Source organism: Amphiura filiformis, chromosome 13 (assembly GCF_039555335.1).
Source record: "Amphiura filiformis chromosome 13, Afil_fr2py, whole genome shotgun sequence".
Classification (NCBI taxonomy): domain Eukaryota; kingdom Metazoa; phylum Echinodermata; class Ophiuroidea; order Amphilepidida; family Amphiuridae; genus Amphiura; species Amphiura filiformis.
This window is the reverse complement of record NC_092640.1, coordinates 55,504,151-55,527,602: the sequence shown is the minus strand read 5'-3', so window position 1 is coordinate 55,527,602 and position 23,452 is coordinate 55,504,151. Positions and strand designations below refer to the sequence as shown.

Genomic DNA, 23,452 nt, shown 5'->3' with positions numbered 1-23,452 from the left:
TGGCAATGTCAAGCAGGTATCTTGTTTTTTTGGAAAATCAAATTTTGGGAAAATTTCTGACAATTTGTGTAGAATTTGGGAAACATTTTGAGACCTTTGGTATAGCCTATTGATGGGTCCAAAATTCTGTACCCAATCCTATGCCTACATTAATAGACTTTTTACCAAGCCTTTGAATTTTGTGACTGTTAGTGTTACTGACAAAAAACGTGCAACATCAGGTTTTTTACCTTGCTGAGTGGTGCTCTACTCCATATTCAGAAATTTGCAGCACTCATTTTTGGATTTAAAAATATTATCCTGTTTTGCCAAATAAAACATCTAGCTAAATCCCAATCCGATAGTAAGTTCTGACTGGCAATAAAAGTCAAATTTTGTCAAAATTTGTCAATTTTGGGGAAATAAGGGCCAAAACATACACTTTTAGGTTGTTTTTTTGTATGCTGTGATAATCAAGCCTAAAGACTTGTACAAATACTAATTGTAAGTTGCCATATTCGTCCCATTAACCGCCCATGCCCCTATAAGCGCCCACCCAGTGACTTTACAACAAGCAAACTGTAATATTATAAACTGCCCATGCAAATCTAGATTATGGTCTGAAACATTATGGCCCACTGATGATGATGCGTGTATATTTTTGGCCAATTTTACGTAAACCCCCACCCAAAATGACTTAAAGCACCCTTAGCGGTTAATGGAATGAATCTGTATTTGCATTTAATTTTTGGAGAATAAATCCCTCCCAATGTTTTGCCAGGGATCATCCCCCCCCCCCCATGTTGATCCCTGAATATGGGGTTCTGACCAAATTAACCTCATATGTGCCCATTTTAGCCACAAAAGTGCAAATTTCCGTTCGCTTCGCGCGCATTTATTCCATTTATGCCATTTATGCACCATATTTCATCAGTTAAGCTTCAAAATAGCAAAATATTTGGGTAGAAAAAATCATCCTCTGCAACTTCAGGTCAAATTTGCACTATAATTGGTTTATTAAGGTTATTGAACTATGTCATTGGGATGAGGCCATTGTGGTCCATAGTGATAATTTTGAAATATAGAGTATAGCACATGTACATGTAGTTAACAATTACTGTACTACCCTGGTTATTTTGCTGCCTTGCAAAACAAATCTAAGATATTCCCAGGCTGGTCTGTGAATGCTAATGATGTCGTCATCCCAGAGTGGCTGATCAGGAGTGCTTACATATTAAGCACTGTACATAATTTAGCAAGCATATTTTTGTCGATTGCGTACGTAAGCGTTTTGTAATTCCAAGTAGAAATACGTACGCTCAAATTTGCTAATTTGCTGTGTCAAAAATGCAAGCGGATTTAGAACAATATTTGCAGTGCAAAAGCTGTTTTTTCAGTTAATGGGATTATAAGACTTTGACCCGAGGTGGGGGGGGGGACACTTCCATTGTGGCGAGCCTGGGTAGTTTTTGTCTCGCCTGATAAGACAGGAGACTATGTAATCACTTTTCCGTGTCTGGGGGGGGGGTGACGATTTGGTTAAAGTTTTGATCAAATACTCTCAGATGAACAGTTCAAATCCTATTGCAAGAAAACTTGGGCCTTAGGTGAAGTATGAAGGTCTTTATGTTTTTAAGTTGTGTCACATAATTTCAAGGTCATCATAGGTCATTTGAGGTCAAATGTTTTCTTGCAATTTGGATTAAGTTGCTCAGGCTATGCATTTCGCCATGCTTTGACGTATTGAGCTGCAATTTTGAACAGTGATAGGGGAAAGTGTGTCGACTGTAAATGAAGAAAGAAAAAAAACAGGTTTTCTTTGTAAAAATAAACAATGGAGAAAGAAAATAACAGGGTTTCTTTGTAAATGAAGAGTTTCTGTGTAAAAATAAACATTGAAGAAAGAAAATAACAGGGTTTCTGTGTAAAAATAAACAATGAAGAAAGAAAATAACAGGTTTAGCAGCTAAACTAACAGGTTATCTTTGTTAACAATGAAGAAAAGAGGCGACTAATAGTAATGCACAAATCAATTGCAGTCCCTGCCCCCCAGGGGCCAGGGTTAGCGGGGACCTACCCGGGGATGTAATTTTGGAAACTGTTACAAACATGTACAGTCCCGGCTTGGTCCCCTAGCCCCGGCACCATGTTCAAGTCCCCGATACTCCCGGCCCTAAGGGGCCGGGACAGGTTCTCAATCTCGTGATTGTGTCGAGCAAGAACATCATCAACTTGCCGATGGCCCCTCATCTTTATTCATAGTATCTTTTCCTCTTGGCCTACTCCTGATCCAGTTTGCTTCCTTTAGCCAGTGTGTAGTTTTGTCGGATTCAATATCCTGCGCCTCCTCCCACCCAATTACGTGGTTTTGGTTGGCAACATGTTCGGCAAAGGCAGATTTATGAATTTCTGAAGCAGATGCTTTTCGTTGTGACCGGGTGAAGCCAGGGACGGATTTAATCAGTGGCCCGGTGGCCCGGGGCCAGTTGATTTTGCCTCGGGCCAGTAAACTTCCAACAATGCTGGCCCGGCGGGCCACTAGATTTTTGATCCTGATATAACTCATATGACTGAGGCAAGATATAATCAGTGATGATGGACACAATTGGACACAGTTTCTGCTCCACTTCACCTGTACCTGTGTGTAATTTATATTTTTATTTAATGATTTTTTGTCTCGCCTGATAAGGCAGGAGACTATATAATCACTTTTCCGTATGTAGGGGTGTGGGGTGGGGGGTGTGTGGGGGTGTGCGTGTGTGACAAATTTGATTAAAGTTTTGGTTTTCGCCTATTTTCTCGGAGACTAGGAGTCGACGTTTCTCAAACTTGGTGGGTGGGTGCATCTTGACCCGAGACAAAACCGGTTTGTATTGGTTAGTGGGTCAAGGTCACTGAGGACCTCTAGAGGTCATCTGAGGTCAAATTAGTAAAACTGTCGTATGGGCATGAAACTTGGTAGGTACAGTCAACATTTCAAGCCAAATTTTTTGAAGGTCATTTCAAGGTCACCAGGGGTCATCTGAGGTCAAATTAGTAAAAACTGTCGCATGGGCATGAAACTTGGTAGGTACAGTCAACATTTCAAGCCAAATTTTTTGAAGGTCATTTCAAGGTCACCAGGGGTCATCTGAGGTCAAATTAGTAAAAACTGTCGGATGGGCATGAAACTTGGTGGGTACAGTCAACATTTAAAGCCAAATTTTTGGAAGGTCATTTTGGGGTCACAAGGGGTCATCTGAGGTCAAATTAGTAAAAACTATTGGATGTGCATGAAACTTGGTGGGTCCAGTCAACATTTAAAGCCAAATTTTTGGAAGGTAATTTCGAGGTCACCAGGGGTCATCTGAGGTCAAATTAGTAAAAACTGTCGATGGACATGAAACTTGGTGGGTAAAGCAGGCGGTTGCGAAAGCAGGCGGTTGCGAAAGCAGGCGAGACTCATGGTTCGAGAACCACCTTGTTTGTCTATTTATTCTTATCCTTGCGTTGCAAGCAAGTTGCAAATATACGGCCGCTTTTTATGGCGATGTAGGCCTACGTACTATTTCCAAGCTCTTTCATGCTCTATCTGATGATGATAGCGATATCGCAAATACCGCATACTTGAACCTTTTCTTTTGTGAACTTTTGGAACTATAGATTAGGGTTAGTTAGTGACTACATGTAGTCTCTATATTGCGTATGCTCTATACAAAACAATTAAAAATGTTCAGGTTTGCTTGAATTAAAGTGGCACCATAGATCCTGGAAAAAGATTTTTTTGGTCCATGGTGGCTCAGAATAAAATAATGTTAACACACAACACAAGTAACATGTGTCAAGTTTGGTAGGCTTAATTGGTAGTCTCTAACTTTAAAAGTCGCATTGGAACGTGCACTGCAGGCCCATAACAAGGATTTTTTAAAGTGGACTTTTGTTCAAAATTTGGTCCTTTTTGACCGACAAGGACTGAAAACCTCTATTTTTTTCGTGAATGGGTCATTTGGCGAGGGGGGGAGTCACCACCTGCCCCCGGGTAACGGGCATGAGAACATGCTTCTTTATTTGCACTTTCTGCAGTAGAACATATTGAAAAAGTTGGGCCAGTAAATTTATTGCAGGGCCAGTAGATTTGCCGTTTCACTGGCCCGAAGGGCCAGTAGAAAACCGAAACCTAAGTCTGTCCCTGGGTGAAGCTCTTGGCGCTTACTTTTTCGCTTTCTGACTTGTGTTCTGTTAACAAGCGGCCTGTTTCCCCGATGTAAGTTTTGGGGCAGTTCTGACAAGGTATCTCGTAGATCACTTCTGCTGATTGTAATGGGTCACGCTTGTCTTTCGGGTGATCTAACATGTTGCGTATCGTGCGGTGGGGTTTCATACTGGTGGAAAAGTCATGTTTTTTAAAAACTCTGGAAACCCTCTCGGAGAGTCCCTCCCGGGTCCCTCCACGTATACATGGGACGACCACAAGACCTTTGCTCCTCTCCTTGCTGTCTTAATATAATTTTATATAAACCGAAATGGAGTTCTTTATTTATTTATGGTTTAAGAAAAATCAATGTGCCAAAGTCATGAGCAAAAATGACTTCTGAAACCAACTTATAGGCTTTTTTCTTTTCACCATATAGCTACATAGTTAACTAAATACCTTTAGAAGACACAGCCTATCGTAGCATTAAGATGGTTAATGAAAAATAATAACAGAAATCATCTTGTATAGGCCCATTCTTTTGCACCAGTAGAGCTAAATAGTTCGGACTAAATACCTTCAGAAGACATAGCATTAATATGTAGCAGTTAGATGATTAATAAAACTAGAGCGATAACCGCACCATAGCTGAACCATGTGGCTTCAGCAGTATATTGTGGTAGGCCTATACCACTGTCACACGGAGTCTGTAATGGACATAATCTCGAAATGCTACATAGGTATGACCGCCCGAGTGGTGTTAATGAAAGAGGATAAGTAAAGAATAAAATAAACTAGAGCAACTGTGCCCTTTGCAAGGGTACGAGGTAAGTTAGGCGGATGACTGTGACGATCTGATCAAGCAGCAATACTGTGCAGGATAGTATTAATTTTAATAAGACTGTTTTATTAATTGCCGTGAGAAGCTGGCATTTTGAAAACTTGACTTTTGAATGATAGCGATATCGCAAATACCGCATACTTGAACCTTTTCTTTTGTGAACTTTTGGAACTATAGATTAGGGTTAGTTAGTGACTACATGTAGTCTCTATATTGCGTATGCTCTATACAAAACAATTAAAAATGTTCAGGTTTGCTTGAATTAAAGTGGCACCATAGATCCTGGAAAAAGATTTTTTGGGTCCATGGTGGCTCAGAATAAAATAATGTTAACACACAACACAAGTAACATGTGTCAAGTTTGGTAGGCTTAATTGGTAGTCTCTAACTTTAAAAGTCGCATTGGGAACGTGCACTGCAGGCCCATAACAAGGATTTTTTAAAGTGGACTTTTGTTCAAAATTTGGTCCTTTTTGACCGACAAGGACTGAAAACCTCTATTTTTTCGTGAATGGGTCATTTGGCAGGGGGGGGAGTCACCACCTGCCCCGGGTAACGGGCATGAGAACATGCTTCTTTATTTGCACTTTCTGCAGTAGAACATATTGAAAAAGTTGGGCCAGTAAATTTATTGCAGGGCCAGTAGATTTGCCGTTTCACTGGCCCGAAGGGCCAGTAGAAAACCGAAACCTAAGTCTGTCCCTGGGTGAAGCTCTTGGCGCTTACTTTTTCGCTTTCTGACTTGTGTTCTGTTAACAAGCGGCCTGTTTCCCCGATGTAAGTTTTGGGGCAGTTCTGACAAGGTATCTCGTAGATCACTTCTGCTGATTGTAATGGGTCACGCTTGTCTTCGGGTGATCTAACATGTTGCGATCGTGCGGTGGGGTTTCATACTGGTGGAAAAGTCATGTTTTTAAAAACTCTGAAACCCTCTCGGAGAGTCCTCCCGGTCCCTCCACGTATACATGGGACGACCACAAGACCTTTGCTCCTCTCCTTGCTGTCTTAATATAATTTTATATAAACCGAAATGGAGTTCTTTATTTATTTATGGTTTAAGAAAAATCAATGTGCCAAAGTCATGAGCAAAAATGCTCATGGTGTTAATGAGTGAGTGTTAATGAAAGAGGATAAGTAAAGAATAAAATAAACTAGAGCAACTGTGCCCTTTGCAAGGGTACGAGGTAAGTTAGGCGGATGACTGTGACGATCTGATCAAGCAGCAATACTGTGCAGGATAGTATTAATTTTAATAAGACTGTTTTATTAATTGCCGTGAGAAGCTGGCATTTTGAAAACTTGACTTTTGAACTCTGTATGACCCCCTTAATGACCTTAAATGAATTTGAAAATATTTAAAACATGTTAAGAATGTCATAAGGATCATTGCATTTAAATTTCAGCTCACTTGAAGCATTTTGAAAACTTGACCTTTGACCCCTTTATTGCCCCTTAATGACCTTAAATGAATTTCAAAATATTTTCAACATGTTTAGAATGTCATAAGGATCATTGTGTTTAAATTTCAGCTCAATCGGAGCATTTTGGAAAACTTGACCTTTGACCCCTTAATGACCTTAAATGAATCTTAAAATATTTTTTAAATGTTTAGAATGTCATAAGGATCATTGCATTTAAATTTCAGCTCAATTGGAGCATTTTGAGAACCTTGACCTTTGACCCCTTAATGACCTTAAATAAATTTTTTAATGTTTTAAACATGTTTAGAATGTCACAAGGATCATTGCATTTAAATTTAAACTCAATCGGAGCATTTTCAGTTAAAATGACCTTTTTTGACCCCTGTGACCCCTGGATGACCTCCCACGTTTGGAAATATTTTTATTATATTCTTTATGTTTTTCTCTTTCATATGACACCACTCATGGGGTCATACCTTCGTGGCATTTATAGATATGTCCATTTCAGACCAAATGGTTAGTCAGTCAGTAAGCTAGTAAGTAAGCAAGTAAGCTAGTAACATTCACTCTTGTAGGCTGATACCATTTCATGGTTCAGCAAAAAATACACATAAAATACAAATAAAACAAATTATTTAATAGGCCTACAAGATGGTCAGTTTCCGACATATTTTTCCCTGACTTTCGGATTGTGCATGCACATTAATATTTTTCATTATAACATGCATTATAGCTCTATTTGTGCAAAAGATTAGGCCTATAAGATCGGTTTCCGACATTGTTTTCGGATCGCGCATGCACATTAATATTTTTCATTAATGACGGAAATATGGCATGTCCCGTTTTTTAAAAACTTTGCATGGAATGCGGGACAGTGGTAAAGTGCAGGTCTGTATTTCAACGCCAAATACGAGCAGTAAAAATCTCTGAATAGCCTTTAATATTTTTTTTGTTAATAACTTTTTGAAAAACATACTTTAGGACAAAAATCCATTATCCGTACTAGGCCTGTCATTTTCGGGTAATTTTGTACCCGGTACCGGCGCATTTTTGGTGGGTAACGGTACCAAATTGCAAAAAAAAATTGAATTTGAATGCATTTTGAAATTAATAGAGTATGACATGAATACAAATTATCAATTTTCATATTAAAATACAAAACATCTTGAATTTTTTTTTTTTTTTTTTTTAGGTCAACCATGATTGATCCTAGCATTTAGGTCTAGGTCCGGGGACACTACAAAACCGAAAAAATAAAAAACTTTTTTTTTTTAATTTCGGGTACCCGGGCAGGGTATTTCCTGCCCGGGTAATGTAATCTCGGGCGGGTACCCGTTTACCCGCCCGAAAATGCCAGCCTTAATCCGTACTCCGCTTTTCTTGACCATTTCCGCACGAAATCACGGAAAAATCGTGAGGCTAGTACTATGGCAACCCTGGCTGTGTTGTCTGCTTGTCTGCCACTGTCTGAAAAACAAAACCACGTGAATCGGTGCTCCTATTTTGATAGGAAATGAACCAAATGGCGATCGCCTGTATTTTACGAGCTCAAAACAAAATTATCGAGAAACGTGCATTCCCCGGGTAAATCGCTACAACAGGCTAGTGTTTCCCCTGCATAGGACCCGGCACAGCCACAGTTGTGAGTACTCTTCTATTACGTCCCGGGCCCGGGTCCCGGGTACACTCCCGGGGTAGATCCCGGCCTGTTTGAGAGGCATTACATCCCGTCCCCGCTACATCCCCGCACTGCGGGGACACATTGAGCTGTTACATCTCCAGCCAAGTCCCCGGGTAGGTCTCCGCTATCCCCGGCCCCTGGGGGGCCGGGACTGCAATTGATTTGTGCATAATATGATTCACCCTACATTTGTAGTAAGGCAAGGATTGGAAATAAATGATTAATTAAATGATTAATGAAAATTAATGTACCGCGAATATTTCCACTTTTATAGTAATATGATCAAATTGATCTACACGCTTGGGTCCAAAAGGGGACTTTTGGTCATTTTGGGATTGGGGTGCCCCCACCCCCATCCCCTGGCCTGAGCATTGTGAGCAAGACAATCTTGCCAAAGGAATTGCTTTGAAACAAACACAACATCTATTATAGTGGAGTAGCACTTGTTCAGTGCCTGTATGGGAACATGACAACCCCTCTCTGACATTACAAAATGGCCGCTTCACGGCTTTGCGTGCTTCTCGCGCCCCCCCCCCCCCCCCCCCCACGAACTAGAACTAGTTCTAGTGGAGATAACAAATGCAGTTCTTATGTGGCTAATTTCTCAGAAGCTCAGGGCTAGCTAGACTCTTTACATAGTTAACTAATATCTAGGATGTACTCCCATCACAGGACTTTCCTACAGGCTTATTTTGAGAGGTAGTGCCCGGGAGGTAGTGTTACATTTAACTTTAAAGGCGTGTTTCTATTGGGAACGTTTACCGGTAAAAAGACGGTAAAGGGATTATTTCTGCTCAATAGAAACTGACCTTCCCGCTATTTACCGGTAAACATGGGCGAAGTTTTTACGGTAACGTTTTCCTTCTTGAGGAAGGAAAATAGCGGGACGCTACCGATAAGCGTCAATAGAAACTCACTCCGTTCCGATTGAATGCGCATACAGGGAAGAAAAGCGGAAGTTGAGTCGTAAATTGACCTCTGCATCATCAATGAGCTAGCTTGTTTATGTATCATACCATGATTATACCATTCCATTCGCAACAATTCTTAGGCCTAATCACATACAAATATTTGACTCACTTGCTATAAATAAAGTAAATGGAAGAAATATTCATAATGCATTATCCCTGCATTATACATATTATGCTAAATATTAAAACATGAGTTATGATTTATGACCCTAGTAAAAGCCATGAAATAAAACAACAACATTCAGCGGATGAATCCAGCTTGCATGCGAAAAAAAAATAGAAATCAACTCGGATCCGCGGCGGTGTGTGCTTCAGAAAATTAGAAAGATTTCATGAATTTAATATTATGTTGTTGATGTTAAATTACTATTCGCTAAAAAGAATTAACTGAAATTAAACTTTGAAAGATTAAATTCTAAGACCTATTTTTTTTGCACGCAACAATACTGAGTACTCACGTCGATATCACTGAGGGGGATTTCCCAATGGCGTAATTTGATGTACGAGAACGAATGAAAACGGTAATAAAAAACCATTATTCTTCAGTCTTCTTTCCTCATGTTTGCTACCTCATTTTAGCCAAACAATTAAGAAAATACTACAATATTAAAATCCACAATGCTTTGCGATTGACCCGGGGATTGACCCCAGTGCAAGACCTTTCGCCGGCAAACTTTAAAGGTGTGTCAATTGACGCTGTTCATCGAGTGTTTACCGGTAAACAACGTGCAATGGAAACTGACCGTTATCCGCCTTTCGCCGCTATTTGACGGCGAATAGTTTTACCGGTAAAATGCAGGGGACTCAATAGAAACACGCTATAAGTTTCTTATGGCGTGTTTCTATTGGGACCGTTTACCGGTAAAAAGACGGTAAAGGGATTATTTCTGCTCAATAGAAACTGACCTTCCCCGCTATTTACCGGTAAACAGGGGCGAAGTTTTTACCGGTAACGTTTTCCTTCTTGAGGAAGGAAAATAGCGAGGACGCTTACCGATAAACGTCAATAGAAACTCACTCCGTTCCGATTGAATGCGCATACAGGGAAGAAAAGCGGAAGTTGAGTCGCGAAATTGACCTCTGCATCATCAATGAGCTAGCTTGTATACCATGATTATACCATTCCGTTCGCAAAAATTCTCAGGCCTAATCACATACAAATATTTGACTCACTTGCTATAAATAAAGTAAATGGAAGAAATATTCATAATGCATTATCCCTGCATTATACATATTATGTTAAATATTTAACATGAGTTATGATTTATGACCCTAGTAAAAGCCATGAAATAAAACAACAACAACAACATCAGCGGATGAATCCAGCTGTGCATGCGGAAAAAAAATAGAAATCAACTCGGACCCGCGGCGGTGTGTGCTTCATAAAATTAGAAATATTTCATGAATTTAATATTATGTTGTTGATGTTAAATTACTATTCGCTAAAAAGAATTAACTGAAATTAAACTATGAAAGATTAAATTCTAAGACCTATTTTTTTTGCGCGCAACAATACTGAGTACTCACGTCGATATAAATGAGGGGATTTCCCAATGAGCTCCAATGGCGTAATTTGATGTACGAGAACGAATGAAAACAAAAATAAAAAAACATTATTCTTCAGTCTTCTTTTCTCATGTTTGCTACCTCATTTTTAGCCAAACAATTAAGAAAATACTATAATATTAAAATCCACAATGCTTTTGCGATTGACCCGGGATTGACCCCAGTGCACGACCTTTCGCCGGCAAACTTTAAAGGTGTGTCAATTGACGCTGTTCATCGAGTATTTACCGGTAAACAACGTGCAATGGAAACTGACCGTTATCCGCCTTTCGCCGCTATTTGACGGCGAACAGTTTTACCGGTAAAATGCAGGGGACTCAATAGAAACACGCTATTAGTGTACACATCCGCGAAGAAAAGAAAAAAAAGGGGCCTTTTCAGAGAATGAACGGTTTTCTAGAAAACGGTTGTTATAATTAGGATTCATTTAAGTGTACCTGAGTGTTTTTTAAAGCTTTGCATTTTTCTGATTTGTATCAGGAAAATAATTAAAGCATCATCATGGGGTCAAATTTGTTGCAAAATTGTGCTTAATTCCTGTGTAAGGCCAAAAAAAAAGTTGTTTGTTTGTCCTCCACCGCCCGCTCCTCAAATGAAGGCCTGACCAATATTTTTTTTTTTTTTTTTTTTTTAAAAAAAATAAAAATAAGTAAAATTCAATTTTTTTTTTCCAGATTTGGAGTATCTCTGGACCACTTTCATGGTTGAAAATAAAAAAGTCCACCAAATCATTAAAAGACTATGACATGAACACAAATTATAACTTTAACTGCATATTTTTTTAAGTCACCATGAATGATTGTAGCATTTAGCTCTAGCAAGGTCCAGAAATACGACAAATCCAAAAAAAAAAAAAAAAAATCCTACCCGCACGTCCTCTTTCAAAGCTGTGGAGGACAAACAAACAATTTTTTTTTTGGCCTAAGGGTGTTTTTAGCTGAAAAGGGAAAATCCTGTTTAGAGAACGTTTTGAAAATCTCTGGTCATGCTTGTGTGCGAATACCCAATACTAGACATAACTTTTCGAAGGGTCACTGTAGTAAATCCTTATTACTTACGAAGGGCACAGTTCGTTCTTAAGTAAGTTTAGGGAAATGGGACTTACGACTCACAGTAAGTTACAAAGACTTGCGTAAGACTTACGAAGCTTCGGAAAGTTGAGTGAAATGGACCCTAGATGAGACTTGCGGGATGCACAGCCTATTCAGCGGATGAGCTCTCATTAATGTCGGATACCACATGCAAGCACTCGGCCGTCTGGTCAAGGGCTAGTCTTTGTTTCAGATGGAGGGGAGGTGAGCGGCAAGTTATGATTGACAGGGGGACAAGAGCTCGCCTCAATCCACTCTAGTTTCTGTGAGAGTGTGGTTCCCAGTAGTTTCTATCCCTATGGATAATATAGTTACATGTTCTATACCACTGTAAGAAGGCCTGTGATAGCACAGACTAGCCAAGGGCCAGATCGATTTTCAGGAGATGGATATAGTTCGACTTTGATCAGCTCGTAATTGGCGGGCCTTATAACATCGCAAATTAATTTTGTCATGTGACATCTTTCTTGAAGCATCACAAATTGTTTATTCAAGTCCGATACATTGTCTTTTTTATAACACACACAATAGAGACCAGACACTTTGGGTCTACTTTTCGGCATAGTGATAACGAACGTCTCTGTGTGTTGTCGTGGGAGGTTTGTGTTGAAATATGGAATAAGAACTTTGTTTTTCCAGTTTTTTTTATTTCAAATTAGTTTAAATTTTTCACTTTGTTTTTGGGAAAGTTTCTCTTTGTTACAAAAGTACAAAAACCGAAAGATACTGGATAATTTTTGGAATTATCGTAATACAAAGAAACTTTAAGTAGCATCCATTTGTACCAGGTTGTTCTCTTTGTTGCAAAACTAGAAAAACAGATCACTTGATACTGGGAAAATACATCATTTTTGAATTACTACAAAGAAACTTTTAGCTTATCATCCAGTTCTAGCTTCTTCCCATTGTTGTGAAAGTGGATGACAAACAGATCACTCAATATACTGTAAAAATATATATGTTTTGTGATCAATTACAAAGAAACGCTCATTTTATGATGATCCATTTATTCAGAGTAAAGCTTTGTTTCTATAAACCAATCTCGGGGAAATCCCTCTCACGTATGTACCTGGTATCCCATGTGCTTGTTAGAATGAGCAGTTTCCTGTGAACACTTGACAGCGAACCGGTTACTGTAAAAGTGGTAATTTTCTCACATCTTATTTTTTGTGCTTTACCGATTTTAAACTACATTGCTTGTTTTTAATTTTGCGATTTTGAGTTTTCTTACATAGAACTATACATCAAAAGAACATATTCGCGTGTTTTTATTTTCGCGGTACCTGTGTTGTGTGCGAAAAGCACGAAAATTAATGTACCACGAATATTTCCACTTTTACAGCAATATGATCAAATTGATCTCCAGTGGTCATGTGACGCAATCTAATCCAATCAGGCTAGTCGTCGATTTTGAAAATTTAGTTAGTATCATTAAATCGACTCGTCCAGCGAAGTAAGCTTACTTGTGTTGAAATTTCCACATACGTAACTTACTTGGTTGCAAAGTTATTAACTCTTATAACATCCATTTTCTTATGTTTTTGTTGTTTTTTGCTCAGTGTTTTTTGCATGTATCTCAATTTCATTGTTGGCGACTTTGGTCTAATTTGATCAGATTGTGCATACGGTCAATGGGAAAAGTTTCACTGGAAAAAAGAGCGATATGTACATTGTGCGTAATCCTACTGGTCAATTGCTATCTGTGACTCTTGAGATCTGCTTGGGAGTGCATATGATAGAGAACATATCTTACACTTCCCATAATGCATTGCTTCCATTTCAATGTCTGTACTGATTTGCTATCTAGTTCAACATGGGCCGATAATGACAAAAGGTACCTCAATGAACAGAGCACATCCAGATCTTGCAAACTTTATTTCATGAGTGTAGACCCATGTTTAGCCAGTCTAGTCTCAACTTGAAAACTAATAGATCCTGTGCAAAGTTTTCCGAGTGTCATTTGTTGAAATGAGGCGATGCATCATGTTGCCAAGTATTCTGGGAAGGGTAATATATCTTCTTTGGGGAGTGCTTACCTGGGGATTTGTATAGCGAGATTTAAGTGACAAGTTAGCGCTTGGATGTAAGAAAGTTGTATGTACTTTGTTATTGCTAAACACTTACAGTCAACCGTATTGCATTCAACTGATGAATCAATATTGTCTTGGATTCACAGAATCAGAAACAATAACGTCTTCCCATGATGCATATTGGTGACATTGTGCTTAGGGGGCTGTCATTTTCTTCGGAAGGGGGTGGGTCATGAATATACTGCGGGGTCATAAAATTTTTAGACCAAAAATAGGGGGATTATAATTTTTAACACCCAAAATAGGGGGTTATAGAATTATTAAGGGTTGGTGACTCAAAATTTTATTTAACTTCTTTATTCTTTATTCTTTAACTTACATGTAGAATCAAAATGTGCGCACAATCTTTTATGCCAAATTTTACACTTAATGCGCTCCGAGATACACCTGAGATGTCGTCATTTGACGTCACACTGATCTTCACCGATGCGCACATTGTTTATCGAACATCGTTACTGCGCAGTTAGCGTGATGTCAAATGACAACATCTCAGGTGTACTCGCAAAGGCTTATGGGATTTACAGATAAGGTCAAGTGCATTATTGCAACTGGTATTGCAAACCTCAGTCAATGAATTGTCTTAATTTTTCCAACATTTTGTATTATGTGCTGGTTTATAAAGACAAATGAACAATGCATTATGGGAAGGTATTCACAGAGTATAGTGATGGCAAAGACACATTGTAATTGGATAGAGTAAACCTGATTCTCAACATTTGAAATTTGAGAGAGAAAAACTTTTCTTAGAATTCTTGTTTCCGTCAACTTCTGCAAGTGACTTTGATGTTGTCTGCTTTTGTTGAATTTGAGTCTGTCTGTTGTTGTCTGATCGCAAGTTTCTTTGTCTGTTATAATATTTCCATAAAAAAGATAAGTATTTCTAGTTCTTTTCCATCATAAAATGTTACCTTTACTGTCAGATATGACCCCTTTTAAGGCCAAAAAAAAATATTGTTGTGTTGCCCTCAACCGTCCTACCCTAAATCCTGAAAAATCAGGGTAGCAATTTTTTTTTTTTTTTGAATGATGATTTTACAGATTTGTTCAAAAACTCAATGTTTTTCACTTAAAATTAATATTTTATTGTAAGACTAGTCTTTAATTGTTGTCTAACAGGTATCCAGAAGTCAAAATTGACAAATGTCCCTTAATTGAACAAGCATTATTTAATATTTGAAGGTATTTTTAAAAACTGAAGGTTTAAAAAAAATTAAAAAAAGTAATAATAATCCGACCGTCCTACACAAATTTCCCATTTTTCCACTTGAGGGCAACACAACAATATTTTTTTTTTGCCTAATTTTGAGCTGGACAACTGAGGTAAAGCAAAGAAAACTGAAATTTACTACCAGCGCAGATGTCACCAATGCATACATGTATCACTCCTTCGGTTGTGCTACTGCACAGACCTTTGATGTGTGTGTACCATCCTGCACGCCGTGTACGTACTGTGATGTGAACTAGAGACTGACCGATCAGGTCCTTATCTGAATCGGCCGATTGGCCGATCAATTATCTCTTTGATCTGCCGATTCGATCGCCGATCGCCGATTACCAGTTCCCCAATTGTAAACAAATGGCTGCCATCACCGTGAGTAAATTTCACCCGTATGTTGAAAGGGTACTTGTACGCAAAGTATTACCATAATTATGTATGCTCTGAGCACAAAAAAACACACTCCCATGCATTTAAAATACTGAATTTGACCATGATTATTATAAGCTCAATTTACCTTTTCCCCCTGATGTCCCAGTCCATCGAATCATTCGATCACCCCATTTTAATATTGTGTTTACGTTCAAGTCAGTGTGAGTTTTGCACACGGCCCGTAGCTGACACGCACGTGTGTAACCCGGAAGTGTTGAGTTTTGCTTGCGCCCGTAGCTCTCTATCTGACACGCACGTGTGTAACCCGGAAGTGTTGAGTTTTGCACACGGCCCGCACGCACGCGTGTGTAACCCGGAAGTAAGAACTACAATTGTAATGTGCATGCGGGGAATTACCTGATTATCTCAGCTGCATGCCTGAATCACGGTATGATTTTATATGTTTATCGCCTACAAAGCTTGTTCTTTTGCTAAATTTCGCTTGATTTAACTAGTCTAATTCAAAGAAATATACCAATAAATGAATACTTGTTAAGCTTCAACAATTACTTTCATGATATTGGCCCATTGGGTGATCGGTGCATTACATCGGCGGATGAAGGAAAAATCGGCCTATGCAGATCACTACCGATAAGCTAATAATCGGCCCGATACGGAAGCTACCGATCTGATCGGTCAGTCTCTAATGTGAACATCATGTACCGCATTTGACTAATATTTCCATCATAATAATAAAATGATGATTTCCTATGTTTTATTCAAAATCACGAATTTTGACAAAACTACAGCACCTAAAGTCTTGATTTTTGTAGGGCATGTTAGACTGTTAGTTTTAATAAAGTATACTACAATTGTGTAAAAAAATGGAATTTTGACAAAATATTGAGGGCGTCCTCCTCAGCAAATGTTATGGCTTGAACATTTTGGTTCTTGTCCCCTCCCGCCACAATTTCTGGAATTTGTCAGATTAAAAAAAATATAAGATTTTTGAAGGCTTTAAGAAAACTTTATACACAAATAAGTTTATTACAGAACAAGAATCACTTGTGGTATTCGGGTTTATCCCTCCGAATCTCACATTTGAAAAAAGAAAAGGGCCTCTTCCTTTCCTCGAGCACTGTTGGAAAAGACCAAAAACTACTAACAATGCTGATTTTACATTGAGGGAGAAAAAAACCAGAAAAAACTTCCCTCTCTCACCAATTTATTAAAATCCTGTGGATGAGAATTAATTTTATATGGCCTAAAATACAGTAAAAACTTGATAGTTAGCATATGTGCTTAATATCAAGCGCTTTTAAATCAAGCAAACATGAAGAGTCCCAATCCACAAAAGTGTAAAGGGTTTTGAGCAAGTCATCGATACACATAGTAATATACAAACAAGTAAACCAGCATCTCAACCCCATTAGCTCTGTTGGTAAAGCGCCGCACTTTGGTACAATTTCATGTTTTTAAAAGTGTTCGATAGTAAGCACATATGCTAACTATCAAGTTTTTACGGTAGGTCACTTTCAATGGAAAATTATTAATTTTGCCAAAATTGTCATTTTGGTAAACTGATATATCTAGAGAGTGAAAACTTTATAAATTTCAAATTATTGTGACAAGAGTGTCAAATGTAAACAATTGAAAACAATTCCGCCCTGAATCAGATGAAAGTTCACCCAACAGGCCTGGAATTTAGGCAGCCCCACCAACATGAGTCATGCAGAAAAGAATTGATCTTTTGTCACCCCATGTTTAGTATTTGTAGTGGAAAGTGAATTCCCTATTTCCAAGGAATTTGAAGACAAATACTACACTTTTGTCAACAGATTAAAGACCTTGGACAAAATTACAATTATGCATTTTTTTGGCCACAAATTGTAATTTTTGTGGCGTTTGTGCAACTTTTGTAACCATCATTTTATAGACACACCATTATTATTGGACAAATTTCTAAATTTCAACTTTGGATGGTTTGGTCCCTAGTCACTAGACTGGACTAATATGGCATAGGCCCTACGCTCGAAGTGATCACTAAATATTTTGCGATCAGAGGAAGGGGCAATCCGGGGGCACTCGACATTGGAAGTGACGGGGATTAGCGGACTGCAGTTCAAAACTAGGGGTCTTTCGGTGAGAGCCTAGACACCGAAAAAGGGGGTCTTTTAGTGAGAAGGCCTCCCAAAAGGGGGTCTTTCTGTGAGACTGGGGAAAATCTTACAGTTGATACAAAATTTTCAAAAATTCATCAAAATTTGACAATTTTTTTGAAAAATTAGAAAAATTAAAAAATTTTAAGAAAATAATGGAAACAACAGGTCATACCAGGCTCATACCTATTCCAAATTTTGATAGGCCATAGGCTTTGAGTTGTGATCATTTCGATCAGTGGTTTGTAACAAAGAAAGCATACACTACGCAAGTGAATAGTGCATAAAACATGGTGCAACAAAATAATGCTGAAATCAAAGACACTCAAGAGGCAACCACATTTAACATGTGTGTACTGAAAATAGCACAGTATACGAGCACAAATAGTCCAACAAGTCGAGGATTAAGTGTAAGAAAACCCTATCTGCAATAGCTGCCATATGAACATTTGACAGTTCCAGCATTCTATATGGTCATTTTCACAGTAAAGGGTGTAACTTTTGATTTTTAGGGTCAAAATTTCAAACCACTTAAATATGTTTCTGTTTACTGAAATCATGCATAGAAGCAACTTAAATTCCAGTAAAATAATGTTTCAAGGCTTAAACCTTTTGATTTCTAATAAAAATTTGACATTTCCATAACATTTTGGTTAAAATCTAAGAAAAATGTATTTTACATAACCTCGGAAAATTATGACATGAAAGCTGGAATACATGTGAAATCCCATTCCAAAGTAAATCAACAGATATAAGTTAAATTTTATACCATGTTTTGCTATGTTTGTAATTGCAGTTTTGAAATTTTTTAACATCAAGTGTCATTTACAATGGAAATTTCCAAACCTTAAACATATTTGTTAAGTTTTAATTGGGCTCCTAAAATAATTTGAATGTCTAACTTCATGTACAAATACTACTTGATGAAAGGAACCTCCCAGCCAAGTTTCACAGAAATTGGAGTTATTTTTTTTTTTTTTTAATTCAAGCGATTTGTTTTTCGGAGGCTTCAGTTAACAACACTGGTGATCTTAAAAGTAAAATATTTGGCTAACAAGTTGACATAAAAAAAATAGGTAAAAAATATCACAATTACCAATTTTAATGCTTTGCTTCTAAGTATTGAATTTCAGTTGTGACAAAAATTAAATTATCACAGCAAGTCATTATTTTTGTTTCGGAGGCTTCATGTTAACAATTGTTAAACATTGCAGAAGTAGGTTTTTGGAAAACAACAGTGTTGGGATCATCTAAGCTGTTATTTTCTTGTGTGTATTGAATCAATGATTCTATGCGGCAGATATTGTAGATTTATCACATGTTAATTTTTCACCCATTTGTTAAGTATGGTGTTTTTTGCATGTGAAGCCTCCGAAACAGGCTTTTTTGGGTATCAGTATATTTTTCAAACATTGTTTGTTTGTTTGTTTGTTTTATTTCTTCTTTAACCTGGGACACTCAATCAGTTGAAAACACAATTAATCACCTGTTCTTCCTTGAGGCCCAGGGAGCAATACAACATTTACATAACATAATTATTAAGGTTTTAAAAATACTACATACATTCAAATACACGATAATATTGCAAATTTTGATAAATACAATGCTTATAAAATAAATCAAATTACAATGTAACTTTACAACATATTTAAAATACTATTAATATTACATACATAGGCAAAGCATATAGAATAAAGGATCAAATATAAACATTAAAACTACTTAAGGGATCTAAAATGAGCGTTTATTGCTTTTCGACAGTATTTTTTGTGGGACATGAGAGCACCTCAGACCTATCGAATTGCATTCTGAATCTGAAGCATGTCTTTCTGATATCAAATAATTTTCATTTTTGAAAATCACAATATAATACAAATTTTATGACAAATTATAAAAATTTGATATTTGTCAAATTTTTGATATATAACAGTCCTCGAAGTAAATTATATAAATCTAATGATATATTCTTAAAGTGTATGTAGCAGGGAGGAAAAGCCGACGGTCAATTGAACATTTTGACCTTTCATATTGAAGATATGGATTTTTTCCCCAAAAGACCTAATTTTTTTTTTTTTTTTTTGAAAAAAAAATCCATATCTTCAATACGAATGGTTAAAAGTTTCAATTTATCGTCTTCTTTTCATCCCACCTACATTCACTTTAAGTATAAATCATCACATTTATAAAGTTTACTTCAAGTACTGTTAAATATCAAAAATATCCATTTTTAATGATTTGCCATAAAATGTGTACTAAATTGCGAATTTAAAAAATCAAAATTATTTGATATCAGAATGACATTCTTCGTATTCAGAATGCAATTGATTTGTCTGATGTGCTCAAATGTCCCAAAATAAATACTGTCCAAACGTTCATACCCCTTCCCTTAAAAGATAAAACACTACAAAAATCAACCTATGAACCAACATAGCTATAAAACAATAATAATTATAATATTATTCAAAACAATCGATTGCACCAAATACAAACTAAATAATTCATTTAATGTCAAATACAAATAATTCAATATGGAAACTGATTGCACAAAAATGTAGTAAGGCCTAGCATGATAGTATAAATACAACTCAAACAAATCTTGCAAAATAAACGAATGAAGCCAAAATATGAAACAAATTTAAAGACTACAATTTCAGAATCATAAAATTGAGAGTTGTATATTGTTTTGACCATAATGTCAAATTTTTTTTAATTTATGACATTCTGCACATATCAAGTAATAATTACAATGCAGATATCAGTATGAAACACACCAATTTAGATATGCATAGATGATAATTAATCTTATTGTTGTTTGGAGGCTTCATTTGTTTCGGAGGCTTCAATTGTTAACGGAAAGTTTGTATTGGGTCCCATTTTCAAACGGCGATATATATCTCCACGATTTAAAAACATGTGACTTGAGGATCTACTTTGCTACATTTTGATAAATAGATTGGATGAGCTCTTTTATTTATATTTGCACAAGCTTGCTGAACAGTTTGTTTCGGAGGCTTCAAAAAGTTAACGGAAAAACGGCTCTTTGAAGTCAAGATTTTATAAAAATTTTAAAAGCTTGCAAATCGACTAATTTTTGTTACCCATTTCAAGTTAAGATAACAACTGTTATGAATCAAGAAGAAGTGAAGAAATAACCAAGAATTATGAACCAAAGCTACACTGCTACACCCACAAAGTTTGTTATTAATTGTTAACGGAAAATGAAGCCTCCGAAACGACAAATATCGAAGTCCGGTTCTCAAAAATACAGGGCTGTTCACAATTAAATCTAATGTGGCAGTGTTTACTGAACATATGACTGTACTTTCAGGATAAGAAAAATTATCCATGAACTAACTGAAGAAAACACAGGGTTTTACAAAAATGTTACTGTTTTTTATAGTTTTTCAAAATGGCAATATTAAGTACATTTAAGCTTGCTAAAACTGAACGCAGTAACTCCCAAAGTTGATTATGCTACCCAAGGTAGCTGCTAACTAGATGACTTATGTGGCCAAAAATCATGGAATTCTGTGGCTTTATTAGAACACTACGGATTAAAATGTTTAAAATCCAAAGTTACACCCTTTACCGTGAAAATGACCATATTGTACACATCGAAAGATATGACACCTGGCAGCTATTGCATGGTCTTAACTGCAATAGCTGCCATATAGATATTTTACCATTTTCTGCATTCTATATTGTACACAGCTTAAAAATATGCTGTAATTAAAGACACAGATAAAAAGAATTTATCGCGTCTGTCGTCATCTGTCAATCAAATTCGAGCACGGTTTGTTTACAAGTGTCGTGATGATGATTTGCTGAACGCGGATTTATAACCAGGCGCCTTATTGTTAATTTTGCACCTTCGACATGCAAACCATCTCAAAAGTTAGGTCATTATAGTAGGAAACTTTCTTAACCGAAGGCACCATGTCCACAATGCCTAGAAAAGCTGCTATTCCTTTTCTCCGATCAGCACCAGATAGATCGGTCTTCCTTTTACGTGCTGATTAACTTGTGTAAACCAATCAAGGATCGTAATGGACAGTGACATCAGACGCGATAAATTGTTTTTATCTTTGTCTTTCATTATACCTGGCAGCTATTGCAGATACAACCTCCTTTCACTCTACCCCTTACAAAAACTAGGACCTCAAACATGCTCATATATCAGGGCACAGTTCTTTAAACCCAATACATTTGTACACTCATAGAATGACCTTTGAAAATTTGGGTACAGAAACTCATACTCTGCAACTTGAGGTCAAATTTTGCACTATGATTGTTTAATTGAGGTTATTGAACTATGCCATTGGGATGAGGCCATTGTGGTCCATAGTGAGTGTTCATCTGTTGTCACATACGTAATAATAGAGCACATGATAATATCACTCCCTTTGAGTCATCAGAACATCATACTTATTTAGGCACCGGAAACAAATTTGCTCGATCTTTGGATTGACCATCGATGCTGCTTCAATACTTAATAGAACTATTAACTAATTTATCATAATTAATGCTAAATTTATATTGGTCAATATCACTACAGGCACAAATTACTATTTTATTACAATTAACAATAGTAAATTAATTCATTTCATAAATAATACGGATCAACCAAGCATCGACGGTCGATCGAAAGATCAAACTAATTTCCGTTGAAAGTTTTAAAATTTTCTTGGTTAATTTGTTTCTATTACCTAACACAACATATTTTGTTTTGAAAGTAAAATTGTGTAAAATGAACTGATTTGTAATTTCTCATGCTATGGAATATCTGCTATATTGAATTGTCTACCATGGGGACTAAAATAGTTTATCTCCTGCCGTATCTGGAAAAACATTGTTTTTAGCATCGTATCCCACATTACCAATCTCATCATTCAGATAGTTTCTTCGCAACACATTTAAAATGACTTTACCAATGCATTATCCGAGCACTGACACAGAAAATATTGCGCTTTGACTCGCACTCCCCGTGGACAGCCATTTTGATGCAATTCCTTTTTGAGAGGAGCACCATAACAATTTTGGAAACATTTTAGGCCTTATTCTGATAAAAATTATTTTATAAAAATTAAATTTTATAAAAAATATTTTTATCTGTTGCCTGATATTTTTGTACAATTTTAACATTGATTTTATTTATTTTTGTACAATTTTAAAATTGATTTTATTTCTCTATCTATTACAGGGTAAACTGATTCAGCTATTTGGTCGTCAGTTAGCCATCAAACAAAGATGTGACACATCTGAGAAGAGTATATGCAGTGAAGAAGTCCAACAGTTTCCAAATCTCAAGAAATGGCTGCATGTTGTAGATATACATGCTCAGGCACTTCAGGTAGGTAGTACTATTATCCTCACCGGGGAGGAGCACGTGACTTTTACAGGTACAGGAAGTAGGGCCTATCTCCTACATGTTGTTTAGAAAAAGGGGGTAATTGGAGTCTAATTGGGTATAAACTGTAGACAAAAGTGGTTCATTTGGTGTTTGAAAAATTCTGCAAAGTGGGTCATTTGACCAGAAAAGCCCTGGCTACTCCTCCCCCCCCCCCCCTGACTTTCTCCTCATGTGGCTATAAGTAGGCATGTCCACTAAAAATTGAAGTACTTTTAAATTGATTCAGACCTAACTTATTGGATGGGAATTGATGAAAGAAACATTTTGGCGTTTAAATAATCTTAATCGGACGTTTCATTCCAGAGATATGGCCTTTCGAGTGTCACGGTTTTATATAGGGCTGCTAGAACATGTTAAAAAGTTAAAGTCCAAAAGGAATACTAACAGAAAGTGCAACTTTAAGGTACTTTTTCTTAATGTATTTATTAACTATCTTATCTGGAACATTATATTTGCTTATAACAACATGAAAATAAGATCATCC

General features: G+C 36.9%; 1 protein-coding gene across 1 annotated transcript in view; it reads left to right on the top strand.

Moving 5' to 3' along the window:
- The window catches only part of LOC140167772 (kinase suppressor of Ras 2-like), a gene marked incomplete in the record, with an annotated part of 102,907 nt that overhangs the window by 26,125 nt on the left and 53,330 nt on the right, over positions 1 to 23,452 (top strand). The window contains 1 exon segment of the mRNA XM_072191064.1: positions 22,759 to 22,908. Within this exon segment, the coding sequence (XP_072047165.1) occupies positions 22,759 to 22,908 (150 nt within the window).